Source organism: Ammospiza nelsoni, chromosome 14, assembly GCF_027579445.1.
Source record: "Ammospiza nelsoni isolate bAmmNel1 chromosome 14, bAmmNel1.pri, whole genome shotgun sequence".
NCBI lineage: Eukaryota > Metazoa > Chordata > Aves > Passeriformes > Passerellidae > Ammospiza > Ammospiza nelsoni.
The window spans coordinates 14,655,065-14,673,568 of record NC_080646.1 but is presented as its reverse complement, the minus strand read 5'-3'; the positions used below and the strand labels follow the sequence as shown (position 1 = coordinate 14,673,568).

At 41.2% G+C, this 18,504-nt stretch overlaps 2 protein-coding genes across 3 annotated transcripts in view; one reads left to right on the top strand and one right to left on the bottom strand.

The window, feature by feature from the left end:
* Positions 1-425: 425 nt before the first annotated feature.
* Positions 426-8,103, bottom strand: LARP6 (La ribonucleoprotein 6, translational regulator). The gene is made up of 3 exons (XM_059482322.1): positions 7,867-8,103; positions 3,852-4,044; positions 426-2,742 (listed from the first exon to the last, which is right to left on the bottom strand). Exons 1-3 carry the CDS (start codon positions 8,064-8,066, stop codon positions 1,672-1,674), a joined length of 1,464 nt encoding a protein of 487 aa, XP_059338305.1. The 5' UTR covers positions 8,067-8,103; the 3' UTR covers positions 426-1,671.
* A 2,412-nt stretch (positions 8,104-10,515) lies between these two features.
* Positions 10,516-18,504, top strand: part of LRRC49 (leucine rich repeat containing 49) — a 42,438-nt gene continuing 34,449 nt past the window's right edge. For both annotated transcript variants that reach the window (XM_059482086.1, XM_059482084.1), the window contains exons 1-6: positions 10,516-10,726; positions 11,351-11,413; positions 11,795-11,882; positions 14,080-14,179; positions 14,764-14,967; positions 16,268-16,334. In XM_059482086.1, coding sequence (XP_059338069.1) covers positions 10,673-10,726; positions 11,351-11,413; positions 11,795-11,882; positions 14,080-14,179; positions 14,764-14,967; positions 16,268-16,334 — 576 coding nt within the window. In that variant the 5' untranslated portion in view covers positions 10,516-10,672. The remainder of the gene's footprint in view (positions 10,727-11,350; positions 11,414-11,794; positions 11,883-14,079; positions 14,180-14,763; positions 14,968-16,267; positions 16,335-18,504) is intronic.

Genomic DNA, 18,504 nt, shown 5'->3' with positions numbered 1-18,504 from the left:
GCTGCTGTGGCAGCCCCTGGCACTCCCTGTCCTGGGCAGCCACAGGGCTCACTCTGCCCTCTCCAAGCACCTGCCTGTGTGTTCTGGTGCTGAGAGCTCACAAAGTCTGTGAATGTGCACATGCTGCCATTTGTGTCATAGGAGTCAGGAGGTCACCTGGAGGATTCCATCTGTGTGCAGTGAAAGAACCAGGAATGTACGTGGGTGGCTAAAGAGCAACACACAGAGCTGGGATTTCTGTGTATAGGAGTCTAACTGTGAGTTACTGCAGTTATTTACACAGCAGAAATGCTACACTTAGGAAGCTGGACAGGATGTGGACTTTTGGAATGAAGAATCACCATCTGATGTCATGCACAGTTCCCAAGATGACCATTGCAACTTGAAATCCTCTTAGTGTCCCTGGGCTAGTTTTCCAGTTTAACTTTTGTAAATAAAACTGCAGTTTCCTTCTTTTACTTCATGTAGCATTATAGTTAATTTTAATTTAAGCACTTCTTGCTGAGCCTGCTTGTCAAATTCTATAAACTACTGTTTAGTTTATAATATTGTATAAAAATGACTGTGGCATGCAGAGTGAAGCATCATCACAGAATTAGCCATCAGTAATGGGGCAGAGAAGATTTTTTTCCCTGAATGCAATGGAAATTTTGAGTAACTGCTACTGGCATTTCATGTGGTATAAGATAAGGTTTAAGTTATCTATTCATGTGCAGCTCAACTTATTTTTTAAGTAAACAAAATAGATCTAGAGTTAATAGTTTTATTTCCATCTGATTATACAAGAGAACACTTACAGAGCAGTTTCCAGTGCTCAGAGTCTTTACTCATGAAAATGCACACTGGTTCAATACAAGCAGTCTTGAACAATACAGCTTTGGTGATGTATGTGAGAACAATTGCTCACTGTGGCATTGGTTTCTCTGTTCCTTCTGAGGCAAACACAGGCAGTCCTCAAAACCTCAGCTCCCTGTGATGGGACTGGTAACCATTCCATAGCTTTTCATAATATAGTCACTAAAGTGTAAGTACACACTGCTCCCCAAGATCCTAGCTTGGCAGATAATGTACTTACATCAATGATTTATATGGCTGATTGAATATTTAGGTGTTTCAAAATAATACATTAAAAAGAATGGATGCAGGTAGAGGCCCTGCATTAGCTAAGCGATTCAGCTGATTAAAAGGCTGGCACATCCCTCCTGTGAGCCCTAGAGAGTGGGCATTTGTTAGATTGGAGTGGAGAGGGCTCTGGGGGAAGATCTCATCAAGGTTTTTAAATATCTGATGAGAAGAAGTAAAGTTGGAGCCAGGCACTTGTCAGCAATACCCAGTAACAGGAAAAGGGGCCCAGACTGGTTCTGTGTGGGTGGCTGAACAAGGGAATGCTCACCCAGACAGGCTTGGGAGTCTGTCCTTGCAGACACTCAAACCTATCAGTGACTTGTAGCTTTAGCAAAGGAGGTGGACTGGGCAATCTCCAGAGATGCCTTCCAGCCTCATCTGTTCTGTGAAGAAAATATACAAATATACAAATGATAAAGTCTCTATATAAATACAAAAGCTTTTAAAATTAAATACTGACTTAACTGAGTCACTCAAGTGACAGTTTTTCATCAGGCTTGGTCAACAGCAGTTGGCTGATTCGTGAAACTGTTTTTAAAGAATAGTCTATTCACCCTTCATAGCCTTCCTTCTTTCACAGCCATTGTGGAATCCTTTGGTGCCATCAGGACCTTTAGGCAGCCTCAGCACCCCTACAGGGAGACCGTCTGCATTTTGTATTTTCCGAGCCAACATGGGGCTGCTGACAGGGCTCTTCTCTTGGGTCAGAGTTTGTGCTTTCCTTCTCTGCACCCAGGGGCTCCCAGAAGGAGTGATGCTGCTATCTGAGGAATAATCAGTGTATTTCCTTGGAATTTCAGGACTAGTGCTTGCGTTAATCTTGCTGTCTTCAGCCAGTGGAGATTTTTTCGTTCCTTTTCTTAGTGAAGATGGACTGTTCCAAGGACTTGATCTGGGTGACATGTTAGGACTCAAATGGTTGTTAGGGTGGATGATGGGGCTCAGTTTACTCGTGGTATTTGCTGTGGTACATTTGCGTCCTGACCGTGGTGACGTGGGATTGCTCTCTGGGTCAGAAGAGCTGTTGGCTGAAGATTCATCACCAGCAAACTGAAGTTCCTCAACTCTCTTGTTAAGGGATCGAGCCTTCTTAAGGCTCTTGCTGGTATCTTCATCACGGTTCTTGTCTTTGGGAACTTTTTTCTTTGGTGGTTTCATGCCTATTTGGACAACCTTCATGCCGGTCTCTTTGTTTTCAGCACACATGAACTCATGAGCACGTACAGCAGCTTCTACTTCTTCAAATTCTATAATTGCACATTCCTGGGTTCCCAGCTGGGTGTACCTATTGCTGACCCTCCTGATATCAGATGGGAGATCCCTGCCAGGCTTGAGAATACGAACTGATGAAATTGCACCAAAAGTTACAAAGGCTTTGAGGAGGTGCTCCATTATCCTTTCTTGCATGCATCCGTTTTCTTCTTTGTTAAGGGCCTGCAGCTCAGAAATCAGGTGGATATCATATACCAGTAGCATCCTGGTAGGGACATTTTCACTTGGAAACACTGGAACTGGAGTATTTCTTCGAACCTTTTTGTTATCATCATTGAGCTCCAGAGTGCTGGAGTACTTCAGTGCATAGGCTGTGGTTCTCCAGTCACGGGTAAGGTGTTTCACCTTCGGGACAGACACTGGTTAAGCACCACAACTGAGCAAACCAAATCAAACTAGTCACTGAATTTTAAAGCAGATGCAGGCTTCAGTCTACAAGCAGAACCCTAGATTTAAGTTTCATGTAGCAGACTTACTGAGAAAGTATACAGTTGTCATGCTCTAATGGGCGTCAGTGAGCTCCTGTAAAGCTCATGTCCTGTTGAATCAAATGAAAACAGGAACTGGCACTAAAGCTCAAACTAGGAATCATTACTACATCTGAAAGCCTGCTCAAGTAGTGCTTGGTCATTCCACATCTAGGCCTGAACCATGATCAAAATGTATGTTCTATGGAGGTTATCTTTGCCAAACAAGAAGTTTTGTTAAGTTTAAGTCTTCATTGTGTTGAACTGATCTTTCCTCCCTCAAAAATCACAGTCTAGAAAACACCCCAAACTTTTCCATTTTCATTAGATGTTTATAACGAGTTTATCTGTTACCAGTATAATCTGAAGTGGTTTGAGGAAATTGAGAGTGCCTTAACTTCTAGACTGAATAACTCTGCAAAACAATGAGATATAGAATCTTGACAAAGTGTTTCTAGTGTAACTCTAGAAATCAGTTATGTACAGATTTACATAGGTCTTTCTAATATATGGAGAAATGTATTTTTCTCCTTACATTTCTAATGTAAGGAGAAAAAAACCAAAAAACTCCAAGTCTAAGGGATGTTGGTTACCAGATAATTTATACTACTCTTCAGTTTTAGTTCTCTGTCCAAAAGTCAGATTCACTGTTCCTTCTCAGAGACAGGAACATAACTTTACCAGGATTACCCAGCTGTTCATGAGTAGTTGTCATGGAAATTAATTTTATCTAATGTCCTCCTGTCTCAAAGAATGATAATTTAAAAGCATAGAGGATTTAAAGCCAATTATTTCCCTAGCCAATCATCAACGAGTTCAGCAGTGAAAGTTCTGGATGAGTACAAACCTAACCATCATAGCAAAACCAGGCAGATAAAGAGAAAGACTATAAAGTTGCCTGTATAAAATGTTACTTTAATCTCTTCTACTATTTTTAGATTCATCAGGCTTGCATGAGACCCTTCAAGTCTTAAAAAGTTAACTTACCTTCTTAAATGAAGTGAGGAGTTTAACACTGACATAGCCCATCTTATTTCTTCTCACATGCTTCAGAAGGAAGGCATCTTTCTCAAGGTTCTCATCTGAGAAGTAATATTCAATCTGTGCTATTAACTTCTGGATCAGATCATTTTCTGGTGGTTTCCAGTTCTGGTCAGAGTCATCATCATTTTCCCCACCACTGGAAAACAGTTAAATCATTTTATCAACAGATCTTCATTTTCTATTAGTGGATTCAAATAGCCTTTCAAAATGAAAGGGCATAACCATTATGGTTCCAACTGACCCTAGATGTGGGCACTGGACAGGTTTGACCCCCCCAGCAGAGCCAGCAGGCTCAGAGCATGAGGCTTTCCAGTCAACACAAGGACTCGAGTTTCTGAGCCCGTTCCAAAAGCTGATCTCAGTGCAGAACAATGAGACATCTACACTAATGGCTTGAAAGCACTGACAACTCAAACCCTACACCAAAACATGAAATGAAGGTGCCCTGGCACTTTGTGCTATACAAAGTTCCTCCAGTTACAGTGTTATATTTTTCAGTGTGATGCTATTAAACATAGGCCTGACCTTTATGTGCTTCATGAGTAGTGTCACATACCAGAGAATGAATATTCCAACTGGATGCAGTCATGATTTCTTAAACCTCCTCACTACATGGATGCGGGAGCTGATATCCAGGGAGTAAGGAGGACTGACAGGATTGTCGCAATTTTATAGGTCACTTCCAGAGTGACAGAGTAACATAACCAGAGGTTTAGCACAGGGGCTAAACCTGCTGGCTTGTGTACCTCAGGAACATGTTTATATGCACACATGCAGGCTCCTCATGAGCAATGACCTCATGAGGTCATCCTCATGTCTTCTCTTTATCTCCCATATTGTCTGGGTACCTTGCCAAAATGGAGCACTGTTGAGCATTCTATTCCTCAAAAAATACTGCAGCCATGGATTCAAGATAAACATCTTGCCACATGCAATGTTTGTTGCTGTAATAGAAATTTCCATTTACAGGTGACAAAAATGAAGAGTCATTTTTTCAAGCTGTTAATGGTCTAGTTTTGTGGGATCATCATGAAAGTTTCTGTTAAAAAAAATAAAAACATCCACTAAGTAGCCCATAAGTTGTGTACTAGTTTGTTCTCCCAGGTACATTAGTAATGAAAAGAAGGAGCCATGCATTTCCCCAAAATTGTCTTAAGTAGCTTTTTCAGGCTTTGGAATTCTTAGGAAAAGGAGCAGGCATCACACTGGAGTGCTGTGAGGCCAGTCTGGCAGGGAGGATGCAGCCTGCTGGATCCCCTGCCCTGGACAGGTCTGTGCACGGTGACAGAGGCAGTGACGGCAGTGCTGTGGCCATGCTGCTCTCTGGAGAGAGTGGGTGGCTCAGGGGGCTCTGCACAGGAACTCTGCCTGCTGCTGGCACCACTTACAGCAGCTCTCTGGCACCTGGCTGTTTGAAGCTTACAGTACATTTAATTGTTATGGTTCTTCTCATGGTAGGTCAGCACATCTGATATGTGGATACTTGCACAGTCCTGGAAGTCTCCCTGTTAAAAATCTCCCCAGCCTTTAATAGGGGACAGTTCAAAGGAATGACAAGAATGAGAGACCAGGACAAAGAATTTCTGTTATTTGGCGAAGCCAGAAGTGGAGGATGATAGATGAAGTTACAGTCAGGATGGTGAAAAATATCCAGTACCCAGCTGTGGGTGCTGGTTTCAGAAGGAAGCAAAAACCAATGGTGTTTGTTTTTCATTCATGATAATCCCTTCCTACAACTTCATTTACTACTGATTCAGAATTAGTCTGGGTACAAGAAGCTTGGAACACTTCAGCCTTTTTGCAAATCCACACTCTGCTAGGAAAACCTTGCCTTTAGTTCTGGATCAGGCTTACATTTGTTTTATTAGCATAGATATTTGCAGGTGTTTGTTTAGAGACAAAAAGGGGTGTTGTGCTTTGGAAAACAACAAAAATGAATTGCATGTTTGCAGAGAACTACAGCATTGTCACACTGAATCAGGGTGAAACATTTCACCTCTCAAATATTGGTCCCAGTTTAACCTGTACACTATTTCTATGTTTGGCAGACACGTCAGTTTTTACAAAATCTTATGGGCTCTTACAGCAGCTCTCACTAAATGCTGCATGGAAATACAATAAATGCAGAAATTTGTAACTAGCTCCATGTTAATTTGTGATAATGATCAACTTGTAGCACCTCTCAGGTATCAAATGTATTACAAAATTAGTTGATAAATAATTTCAGTCAACATTGACAAAGAACCAAACCCTAGTAGTTATTCACAGCTTTATTTTTTTATTCAGAACTTTGTGATGATTTGCTTGTAAAACAGAATGAAAAACAATCTTTCAGCATGGTGACTCATCTGGTCATTAGTCACACAAGAAACTAAACCTATCTACAGAGAGAGCAGATTTGGAATTTTAAATATCTCACAATATATTAAATTGTTTGGATAGCATCTAACCTTCTGAAAAATTTTAGCTGAGTCTCCAAATGAATGAAGTTTTGCATTAATAAACACTGTGTGACAATGTAATTTATAAGTTCCAAGAGTACAGTCACTCAAGGGCAGTCCACGTTTGTTAACAAAACCATGAATACAGCACTGGGTGCCTACTGATGGCAAGCAGTCTGCTTCAGCTGGAGAGTGGGATGGCTCATTCCCAGCAGTTTTAGATCATCCCTAATAATTTTCCTAATGTTTGTAAATAATTTCCTGTCAGATGCTGCATTCCCAAAAAAGGAAATCCTTAGGTAAGGTTATTTGTAAATGGCAGGAGCATGTGTAAACTCCATTCACCTACTTTTGATGTGGAGTTTTTAGAGTTCTCTCCATGGCAATACCTCTGACCTTTCCAGATCAGGAGAAGGCCCTTTACAAAAAGGCAACCTCCATAAGAATTGAATATACAACAACACTGTCAGCAGACATTTCTGAAGACAATACCTACTGCAGACGATTAAATAAGTTACATTTAAGAATATTTAAGAGCTATTGTCTTCCAAAGCTTGGAAAAATAACCATGTTATTTTTTCCTAATCTAGGCCAGAGCTAGAAGCTCTTCACAAGTAATACTATCATAGATAACAAATGTAAATAATATTCTGATTTTAAGAAATCAGTACATGGAATCCAATATTGTAGGCTGCTGTACATTTTTGTAAAAATACAACAGTCACATATGATTTTGGAATAACTAAGCTGACTCAGTTTAAAAACCTTAACTGCACTGTGCCTAGCTCGGTTCAACTCCTGTTTCTGTAGTCCATAGTTGACAGTTTTGGCAGCTACAGAAAATGTCTCACTCCCCTACAACCCCTCTGTAATTTAAAATACTACATTGCAGTTCATTCTGAGTCAGTGCTAGGTATGAAGTTAGAAAATCAGTTAGAAATAATAAATGTTCAAATAGAATACTGAATTTCTTGCTACTGTACATAAATTTTTATGTGACAATTTCTGACTCCATCTGCAGATTTACTACAGACCACAGGATAAACTACAACTAGTAGGTCTTTGTCTTCCTGCAGTTTGCTGGCACAAAAATCCTGGATGTTCCTTTTACAAGTAAGAGATTCTGGCTATTTCAGGCCGCCCAGCCAAAACGGGCAAAAAGAGGGAAAAAACCAAAACACCAAACCCCAAAACGAAACTCTAAAACACAGCTACAGCTAACCCCCCAAATCTTTCTGTAAAACGCAGTGAGTTGGAAATGTCACTGCGGGCATCAGAGCCCGGCGTTTCTGGCTGCGGGGAGCCCCGGGCCCGGCAGTCCCGTCGGGGGCTGTGGGGGCAGCCCGGCGGAGCCATCGGTGCTGCGGGCAGCTCCCTGCCGGCTCTCCGTGCTGGAGGCTTTCCAGCGCCTCCCACCCGCCCCTCGGCGTTGCATCAGCCGGGCCCGCTCCGTTCCGGGGGTGTCGGCGGCGGCCCCGCCGCTCGCCCCGCGCAGCCCGCACTGCCCGGGGGCTCACCTGGAACGCCCGCAGCGCCCCGACTCCTCCTCGCTGCAGCTGGGGCACCGCGCTCCGCCGCCGCCCTCCTCCTCCTCGTCCTCCTCGTCCTCTTCGGCGGCCGCCTGGACGGCCACTAGGATCTGCACGGGGCCGCTCCCCGCCGGCAACTCCGGCGCGGCGGGCGCGGCCCCGGGCTCGGCCGGCTGCGGCTGGGCCATGGAGCTCCCCGGCCGGGCTCAGTCCGCGATGCCCCGGGTTGCGACAGCCGCCGGCCGCCTCCCCTCCTGTCCCCCCGCGTCCCCTCCCGCTGGGGCGGCGCTCCCAGCTCCACTCCCCCGGCGCGGCCGCACGGCAGCGGGAGGGTCCGACCCTCCTCCAGCCATGCCGCCCCCGGGCCCGCCGGGCAGCTGAGGAGTCCTTCCCTTGACGGCTGAGCAGGGACTGCTTTTGTTTCACCAGAAAACAACGGGCTCCTCGCCGGAAAGCAGCGGTTCGGCTGCTCCTCTTCTCCTGGTGCAGCCTTGGGGCTGCGCCCCCGCTCCCTGACTAGAGCGTTGTGTTTCTGAAAGTCAGAAAGGTTTCGCTGGGGTAAGTGTGGTTTAAATGCCGAGGGTGAGATTTGGAAAGAAGATACACGAGTGAAAAAGGACATGATTGGATACGTGCTGGTTTTGCAGAGGAGTCTCCTCTATAGTTCTGCATGGCACTTACATAGAATAAAAATATTCCCCCTTAAGAACTAATTAAAATAGAGGCCCTCTTTCTGAAACACTTAGGCAGTGATTATTTTGAACTTAAGACTATTGCACTATATTTCAGTGGACTGTTTCAGCTACTAAAGTGAAATTAGCGTTCATGTGCTAAATATTAGAATCAAAAGCTTTTCAATTTACCATGTAAATATTCATTCACTATTTGTACCCAAACTGCTAAATGATTTTCAAGTCACAGCTTCCTTTATGACATCCTTGTTTATGTTTGAATTGCTTCAATATTTTCTTCTTAAAAATTTGGGGGGACAAAGAGTGAGACTGCACTCATGGCCAGTTCTTCTCATTACTGTGGCAAACAGTCCTCATGAGTCAGGTTTGCTGGCATGGACACATTCTGAGATTGCCCTGCCCCAGGCTTTGGCTGATTTTTAAATGTGCCTTAAGCAATAAAGTATTTTGTTTATGAAATATGCTTACAAGCACCACTAACCAAATCTCTAGTTGTCTGCTGATGGAACATTCTGTATTATGTCTTGGGTAATGCATCACTTTGCTGTTTTTTTTCCAGTGGACAGAGAAATACAAACACAAATTACACATTCTAGGCAAGAATATGGACAGGGGCTGTGGGTCAGATTTTGTATGAGTTCATGGAAGTTGTTTGCCTCCCTGGGCACAAACAAGGTCAGGAGTATGAACAAAGAAGTATTTTATGCTACCCAAATAGCTAACTCAAACGATGTTTGAGAGAGACCTTTCAGTTAATCTGACATATCTTTCTGTCAAGGTTGAGGGAACTTGATTTTATAGCAAAGGACACTAGATGTGTTTATTTGTTCTACCAGTGGTCGCAGCACAGAACTGGCTTTTGACCAGATGAAGACTGATGTAATTTCAAACACTGTTGATTAGATTTCCATTGAAATTGCCAGACTGATGGTTTTTGGGTTTGTTTGTTTTGTTTTATTTTCTTTTTAATGTAAGAGTTCTCTATAATGCCTAACTTCCATTAGAGATAAAGCAGTATTTGTAAACACAGCAGAACTTAAAACTACATGTATTAATGTAGAGAAGTCCCTTAGAGGGAAACCCATGGCTCACTGGTATGCAGTAAATATCATAAACCCATGAACCTCAACTGCACAACCAAAATCTGCACGGATTTCTTATGGTGCATTTTCCAGCAGATGAAATATAAAATGACAATACAAGAAGCTAAACCTGGAATATTTATTTATTTGTGTGGCCAGGCATTGGAATAGGTTGCCCGGGGGGGTGTTTAAGAGGGTCTGGATCTGCACTGGATCATGTGGTTTGTGGTTTAGGGGTTACAGTTGTAGTTCTGGGTTAACATTTGGACTTGATTATCTTAAAGGTCCCTTCCAACCTTGATGATTCCATGATTCTGATTGGGAAAGACACCATGAGGCAATTCACAGCCCTTCCACGCACTGGCAGCCACACCGTTATTTTTCCTGCCACTAATTTCTTGATGAGTGTATTTAAAAGCATCCGCTATGCATCAGCGGAGCTTCTGGGCTCCAGGAGCTGCTGCAGGATCAGCACCAGGAGCTTGCACAGGTTGACTGTCGCATTTTGTGATTGTCACATTTGGTGACCACTCTATGCCCACAAAAGAAAATTTCCTGAGGCACGACAGGGGCCATCTAGCTTCTGGATTTGTCACGGATTTTCACACAGAGCCACTTGTTCGTAGAATTCAGAAAAATACAATCATAATATGTGTTTTTTACTGTGGGGCAGTGGGGTGTGGGCGACACCGCACACAGCAGGACGACCACAGAGAGCCCCATCCATCCACCCATCCGTCTACCCGTTCGTCCATCCATCCGTCCATCCGTCCGTCCCTGTCCCCTCACGGTTTCCCGCCCCTCACGGTTTCCCAGCCCTCACGGTTTCCCGCCCCTCGGCACCGCCCCAGACAGAGGGCGGGGCGGAAACCGCCGTGTCCGGGGTAACGGCGGAGCCATTTCTGACAGGGCGGCGGCGGCGTGGGGCCGTGCGGGCTTGTTTGGCACCGCGGAGCTCTGACAGGCTGCTTGAGGCCGCCGGGGGCCGAGGGACTGCGCGGGGCCGTTGGGCAGCGGGCCATGGTGCCCAGCAAGGGCCGGCCCGGCCGGGGCCCGCGGGCCGCGCCCGCAGCGGTAGGTGCTGAGGGGCTGGGGTGCCGGGGGTGCCGGGGCGGCGCCGGGGTGGGTGCTGCGGGGCTGGGGTGCCGGCGGTGCCGGGGTGGGTGCTGCGGGGCTGGGTGCTGCGGGGCTGGGGTGCCGGCGGCGCCGGGGTGGGTGCTGCCAGGGTTGGGGCGCCGGTGGGCGGTAGCGCCCCGACATCATTGTGCCGTGCTGGGAGGTGCATGGATGAGCCGCTCGGTTCTGTGCTCCAGTGAGATGTCTCGGTTTTGTCGCATAAATCTAGCTCAAAGACCAACATGTTTCGTCTTTTGAAAATACAAGGCGTGATAAAATGCAAATACTTGTTTTCTTCACACTGAGAGATATATCTCTATGTAAGTCACGCTTTCAGTGTATTTTTAAAGCTAAAACCAGTGTGATTTTTGTAAACGAAAAATTTCATGTTACTTAGAGCTGTGATGTATTCTTCATAGTATTTTGCAAAATAGTTCCTTTCTTGGTAGATTTTCCTGTTGAAAATAGCTTTATTGTTTAAAAAGCAGTTCTATTGACATGTAATATCAATATTGCAATCAACAATTGTATTGATATTTCTGAGAAAGGTAGCATTTAATTTAATCTTCTTCCAATTTGCAGGTTAATAATTGTGGTCTCCAGCTGGTCATCCAGACCTCATCAATACCAGAAAAAACCAAACCGGTAATTATTACCTTTTCTTGGATAGCTGAATTAACAAATGTAATTGTATGATACAGATGAATTTGTATGCTTTCAAATAGGAATTACCTTTTCAGGACTCATCTGTTGACTTACAATATCTAATGTATCTGATAGTATTTTTTTATTTTATTTAATCCTATTAAAACATAGGGTTGTACTGTAGCCTGCCGTAAGCACTATATATATATATATATATATATATATATATATGTATAAATCATATATATATGATTTCTTAATCTTCTATCTGTAACTCTCTCCTGTAATTCCTGAGAGCTGTTAGTACTGAGGCTGTATTTGTGTAAAGACATTATTTGCATTTGCAAATTCCTAACATTTGTCTATAATATTGTGTTACAGTTTGAATTCAGAATAAATAAAGAGCAGTCATCTTTCCACAATAGGCTTCTGCAGCATGATCTGGAAAAAAACTACTCTGGAAGACTAGGTAATATTCCATAAAGTTTGGTTTGTTTGTCTTTTGTATCTGTTTTGTTCTTTAAAAGGCAAGGAAAGATTGTATCATTATTAGAAAATATAAGAGTGACAGTGTTTCCTACTTGGCTACAGTAATTCAATGTGATTACTGTTGCATCATGGCCTTAACTCACTGCTTGGCTTTTTTTCATCCTTTTTTTTCCCCCTTGTGGAAGAGTATTTTTTTCTTCTACCTACAAAGCCACAACCTATCAAGTGCACTACTCTATATTCCCTCAATAGCCACACAATTGTCTAAAGTAACATTTTACTGGATGTTTAACATTTTAATATGTTTAGACAAAATTAGTTTCTAATTTAGAACTGTGATATTGAGAGATAGTTTTTCAATTGTGCTTGCATGCTCTTGGCTTTGCCAAGCAAGATATTGCTGCTATCACTCCTGACTGTGGTGAGGACTGGAAAAGACTTGAAAGAACACTTCTGCCTTGTGCTGCTGCTTGCCTATGATTGGTGTGAGTGGAAGATTAATTTAGTTATCATGGCAACCCTTTATTGAGTCTGGTAAAAAACTGAAGGCCAGCAGCCATTCAGAATTGGATACTGTGCAAGTGGAGTAAATGTAAGTCTGCAGTTTGATTTTTAACAGTATTAAGTCCTTTGGTGTGTAATAAGCAGCTCTATCTCCCAGCACCATCCAGTCTGACAGAATTTTCTGGTTTTCTGGTGAAGCAGAGCACAGGGTCTTCATCAGGATTTGGGGAGGTTTCTATTCACACCCCTACAAAATTCAGAGCATGAGCAGAGAGCCACATTTTTAGTTCACATGCTTCAGGTAACAGTGGGATCTCCTCATTAGTCTGTATTTTACTGGGAGCCTTACCAAAGGTATTTCCTAGTGCTCCCTTAGGATGTTAAGAGAGGTCCATAGACCATTGTCAGGAGGCTGCTAGAAGTCTTTTTCCAAAATATAATACAGGCATTGAAATGAATGCTTTTTATAAAACTTTCCTTAACAAAAGGGCAGTAATAGGGATCTCTTACATGCCTTTAGGAGGATGACAGTAGAAAAAAGTCACTTTACTGCTATCCTGTCGTGTTTCAGACTGATAATTTTAAGTTTCTGGTCTTATGTTTATGGGCTTAAAAACCTATGACACAACTAAAGTAAGATTTTTGCAACAAGGTTAATTGATTTTAATATTTTGGGGACTTTTTAACAGTTTTGATTTTGAAGGATGCATAGAGAATGTTGTTAGAGTAGCTAATGATAAAATTCAAGAGTAGCACTGAAAAGATTGTAAATTGACTGACAAATTGTTTTACTCAAACAGATAGCTAATAGTATATTTCACACAACAATGGACTCATTGCTATGGTAATAAAACACTTATCTTGCAGATTTCATGTTTTCCCTGCTAACTTATTTGATTTATTTGAAGAAAGAGGAAAAAAAGGGCAAGCATACAGAAGTCAAGCCAGTATTTTCAGTAGTGTGCATGCACAATGGTCCATTTTTGACCAATATTTTTCAGTGGATCATTTTCTAAATAAGCCAAAGCTCACAGAACACATTTGTTGATTAATTTTACAGGTATTTTTAGACAACCTCCCTTTTTTCCTTGTATATTATTGAAATGCATGAGGATGAATTTATAAATATGCTTTCAAGGGCTGCCTATTTTTTGATAATGGAGTGAAATACCAATGATCACTAGGTATTGTGTGCATTTACCTTTGAAAGACTTTGCATTTATTTGTGGCTCAGTGGCAGTGTTTCAGTATTTTGGTGCTTTATTTTCCAGTTCTATCGATATCTATTTGATCTGTGTCTTTTTAAATTCATCTTAAGTTGGGTAATACCTTCTTTAAGTTCAGATACTGAAACTGTGAAACAAGTTTACAATTTTATGTTAAAATATCATTGGGTAATTCTAATCAAAATAAAGGCACTTACAAAATATCTGCTCACAACAAATTGTTGACAAAAATCTCAAAGAAATAGATGTGCTTTGGAAAGAGGATGTAGAGGGATATAGTCATAATATCAGGAAAGAAACTGATAAATCACAGTACTGAATGGAGGCAAAAAGCATTTTCATGCTTTACTTTTTATAAGAAAGAAAATTTTGCTTTTATCACCTGCAGTTCAAGACATGCATCTACAGAGCAGTAGTTCATGTGTTCTCTGTATGATTTTCCGATAGATAACACGAACTTTGGGAGCAGTTCATCAATATCATTTCCTGTATTGCAACGTACTGCTGAAGAAAAAATCCTGAACTCAGACAGACTTACTCTGGAAAGGTGAGAGGGTGACAGAGCACACACCCCAGAGCCCCAGGCCCTGGTTTAAAGTGACCAGAGTGCCCCACTGATGGCTGCAGCCAGTGGGGGGATTGGATTGTTGGGTTTGTGTGTGTGTGTTTGAGAGAAGAGCTGTGTCCTGTGGAGAAAGTCTCTGAGAATGTCCTTGTGATGAGTGTTTCCATAGAGCTGTCACCTGAGGCAGGCAGATTTCTGGCCTGAACAGGCTGTTCATGTGATAGCTGAAGGAAAACTTAACAGAGTGTGAGACCACATCTGTTGGCATTTGTGTGGTCAACAACAACACAAAACTTCCATGCAGTTTCTGTGTAACAAGCAAATCTCTGAGAGGAGAGGGGTTCAGAAAATTTTGGCAGTATTTCAGCTGTGTTTTCAGGCTAATTTTTTAATAGGCAACAGTTTCTGCTTTATCTATATAATTTAATTAGCAAACCTAATTAATGCTGTCTTAACCAAAATGATATAGTTTATAGTTTTCTCTGTTCAGTCAGAGTGGGTGAGCAGAAGGTAGAGTACTGATTTGTTACTTACTTGTGTATTCTGTTTTTTCTTTTCTCTTCCAGGCAAAAACTGACAGTGTGCCCAATTATCGATGGGGAAGATCACCTTCGTCTTTTGAATTTCCAGCATAACTTTATAACTCGTATCCAAAATATTTCTAATCTTCACCATCTTGTTTTCTTAGATTTATATGATAATCAGATTGAAGAGATAAGTGGGGTTTCAACTTTGAGATCCCTGAGAGTCCTTCTTTTGGGAAAGAACAGGTAAAAATAATAAAACCTAACTAGGGCACTCTACCTCCTATGGTGCAGCAACTGTGATTTCTCTTTGCTTCTGATACAGTTTTCAGTTTGTGATTTTGCTGTCATACCAGTCAGACCTGCCCTAAGATTAGCTAAATGTCAGGGATCCCACTGAGGAAGCACACAGATTTTGTGTGATGTCAAAGCTTCTTTCTTAGTAAATTTAAGCAACATTTCCCAAGTAGTTCACATGTTCCCATATAATCTTCTATTCTGATTGATCATTAAATATGTTCTTAGATGTGTGTGACATGTTGTGGAATGTCTTTTCAGATCAAATGTAGTCTTCATTAATTATGTATGACCTATAAAAATATTTCTGCCTGATATATTTATCTGGGAAACATACCAGACGGATGAGTCATGGATTTTAATGCTTATTTATTGCTTTTAGTCTTGTAGCCTTTAATTTTAATAATTTAATACATGCATCTGTGGAATTGCTCATACATCTAAAGGTTTTAAAATTTTCCTCATTTTCTTATGTTCAGTGGGAACTAGTGACCAGATTACAGTTATGTGCAGATTATAAAGGGTGTACCTCCTAATTCAGCCTGTGCTCAAAACTGACAAGTTTCAATAGTGCCAAATGTTACTAGAGCTAGGAGCTTTTGTATTAAAAATCTCACCTGTAGAAATCACTTTTGTTTATAGTGAAATGTTGGGGTTGTGGATACTACAATATTCAGGTGTTTTGAGAAATTCTTTTCTTTATCATAACCACCCTGGGTGCAGTTTACCTTAGAAGTGTGGTGTTGAGGTAGATAGGACTTGGCCCACTAGTGAGTGAGTGGTTACACATCAGACAGAGTTGTACCAACTTGTTTCAGCTTGGCCTGTGTGTGAGCTTTGATTACTCTGAAAGCAAATGCTTGATACATGTATTTAATGTCATCAGCCAGTAGATGATGCTGTTGGGTGTGTAATAGCCTAGGTTTGGAATCTGACAAAACATGACAGGACAGAGAAGTTTTAAGACAATGAAATTTTTGACTTTGGTTTGCAGTGGAGCAAGCATTCCATCCTTTTCTTTTTCTAGAAGAGCCACATAAATTCTGCTGCTATTGAATTATTGACAGTCAGAAAGGAAAGGTGATAGTCTTAAAGTCATACTCATTTATAAATTTTCTTTTCATGGTTCAAAATGTTGTATTTCTGTTACTTTTGTTAGGATAAAAAGGCTTGATTTTGTATTAGCTGGAAAATGAAAGATTCTTTTAATCTAATATTAAAAATAATTGTCATAATTGAAATCTTGCAGAATAAAGAAGATCTCAAATCTGGAGAACCTAAAAAACCTTGATGTTTTAGATCTTCATGGAAATCAGGTATGGTAAAATAACTTGGTTGCTTATGTTTGTTGTGTAGACATCCTGTATTTGCTGTGTCTTTCACCAAAGTATTGTTTCATGAAAGGGAACTGGTGGCAAGTTTTGCAGCTCTTAAGGTCACCAGAAGTGAGTACGTTAATAAAAGGTGTCATGGTGTTTATTTTGAATATTTGTACCAGTCTCTTGTTCTTTCAGTGTTGTACTTCAGGCAGGTGACTGTTGTTGTTATCTTATTGTATTTCATATTTCTGGAGTCCCATCTTAAAGTCCATACCTTCTTGCTGGTCCTATTATGCAGCTCCTCTCTGCTGTGCAGTTCCTCATGGCTTCCATAGGGGCTCCTTCTGGGCTCTCGACCCAACCCCCTTTTATCCCAGAGCCCTTCATGAGCTACAGCTGCTACCCAACCAAGGATCCCACAGCTGTAGCTCATTCAGAGCAACAGGACCCACCTATCTAATACATAGGACTCTCACTACATATATATATTCACAAGGACTCCTTTATAACAATACATATATTCAGGCCCCTACAGGTGACAGTGATTAAAATGCCGAGTTAGCCAAGTGTGATGGCACTCCTACCTACACAACAGTAACCTGCCACAAGCAGTTGTGGTGTAGTTCAAGTAACACACTCTTAGAACTGCTGTAAAATTTATTGGTATGATTGATTGCTGTTTCTACTGCTGGTGGTCTGACAAAACCAGATTCCCCACATACGTATAAAGGAGAAGAAAAAGACAAGTTAGGGACTATAGGTCATACAATAAGTTTGTGGCTGCTCTGAATTAGTCAAACAATGAGCAGTGGCAGAGGCAGTCTAGGACCAGGGGATGGCATTGCCCTTGGAGTCTTGGCCATCTCCAAATATATTCATTCACAAGTGTTTGCTTGAACAGCACAATCCTTTTTGTATTGCTGTTGGAAATCTGATGGGGGGTTATGTTTTTGATAAAAATACTCGCAGACTAACGCTACAGCTTTGGTAGTCAGCAACTTTCCCAGCACAAATGAAGCAATCACCAATGAAAATGAAACACATCTTGCACAATTCTTACAAGTGATGTAGAGCTGACTTTATTTTTTCAAGTATCTGTATAACTATTTACATGAATTGCAACTTTATTAGGAGTTTTGGCTGGTTGTTGCTGGATCACCTTCATAATGATAGGCTAACTTTGACACAGAGAATGTAACAAATTACCCTATATCAGGAATTAACATTAAATCTTGGAGTTCAGGAAGTTATTTTGGTTTCCAAAATGTTTTCATCATAAATGTAGATGTGAAGGGCACAAATGTTTGGAAATGGAGTTAGTTATTTCCTTTTTAGGTAGATTTAGTGTATTTTTAATGTCAAGACCAAATAAAGACTAAGAACTTCCATAAATAAATTATCTTTCTCTTCCTTTCTAGTTCAAAAATAAGCATGTTTTCTTGTTTAACTTCTTTTTTTCCCTGCCTTTGAGAAATTCAAAATTTATAACACCAATCTGCCATCCCATAGTATTAGTTATTTTTGAAGGCTTTATGAAGAAATGAAGGGAAGAAATGCTGTATTTGGGATACATCTTAGTGGACTAGTGTCTTGTTTTGAAGTTGTTGTTTCCTTATATAACACTGAATAAGGGAGCTCCTTTAATTATTTAAATTTGTGGGGTTTTTATTTTGGCAGTTTGTTATTTGTCATTTTGTCAGTTTGTCATTGTGTCAAATTTGTCATTTACTTTGTCATTATCACCTGAGTCTTTGAAATAGGTTATTTTATGATAGACTAGTCTTCTAGTCTATCTTAAAATTTAACGTAGACTATATGGCAAATTTCTGAAGCAGCAACATAATTGGCTTTGAGAACTTCAAAATGCAGTTTCTCATGTTCAAGAATGTAGGAGTTTAAACAACAGATCAGAGAATTGGAGCCAGATTTATCTCAGTGGTGTTCAGCAAAAGGAAAATAATAATTGAGCATAATGATGTACAGTATCTCTAATATGTTACCAGTGATCCCAGGTGAACACTGAACAATTAAATCCTGTGCACATGTTATAGGCAAGGTATTGGAAATACACTAGATTAACTGTTATTAACTCAGTAATATAGACTCATGGAATTGTATCATTCAGGGACTCTACACATGAATTTTATTCTAGAATGCTTTGAATAGG

Excerpts from the sequence above, each read along its gene's own strand:
- LARP6 (XM_059482322.1), bottom strand. The coding sequence starts at position 8,066 with ATGGCCCAGCCGCAGCCGGCCGAGCCCGGGGCCGCGCCCGCCGCGCCG. Across the intron at positions 4,045-7,866 it reads GGGCGCTGCGGGCGTTCCAG|TGGTGGGGAAAATGATGATG; the intron begins GTGAGCCCCCGG and ends ACTGTTTTCCAG. Across the intron at positions 2,743-3,851 it reads TCCTCACTTCATTTAAGAAG|GTGAAACACCTTACCCGTGA; the intron begins GTAAGTTAACTT and ends TCTGTCCCGAAG.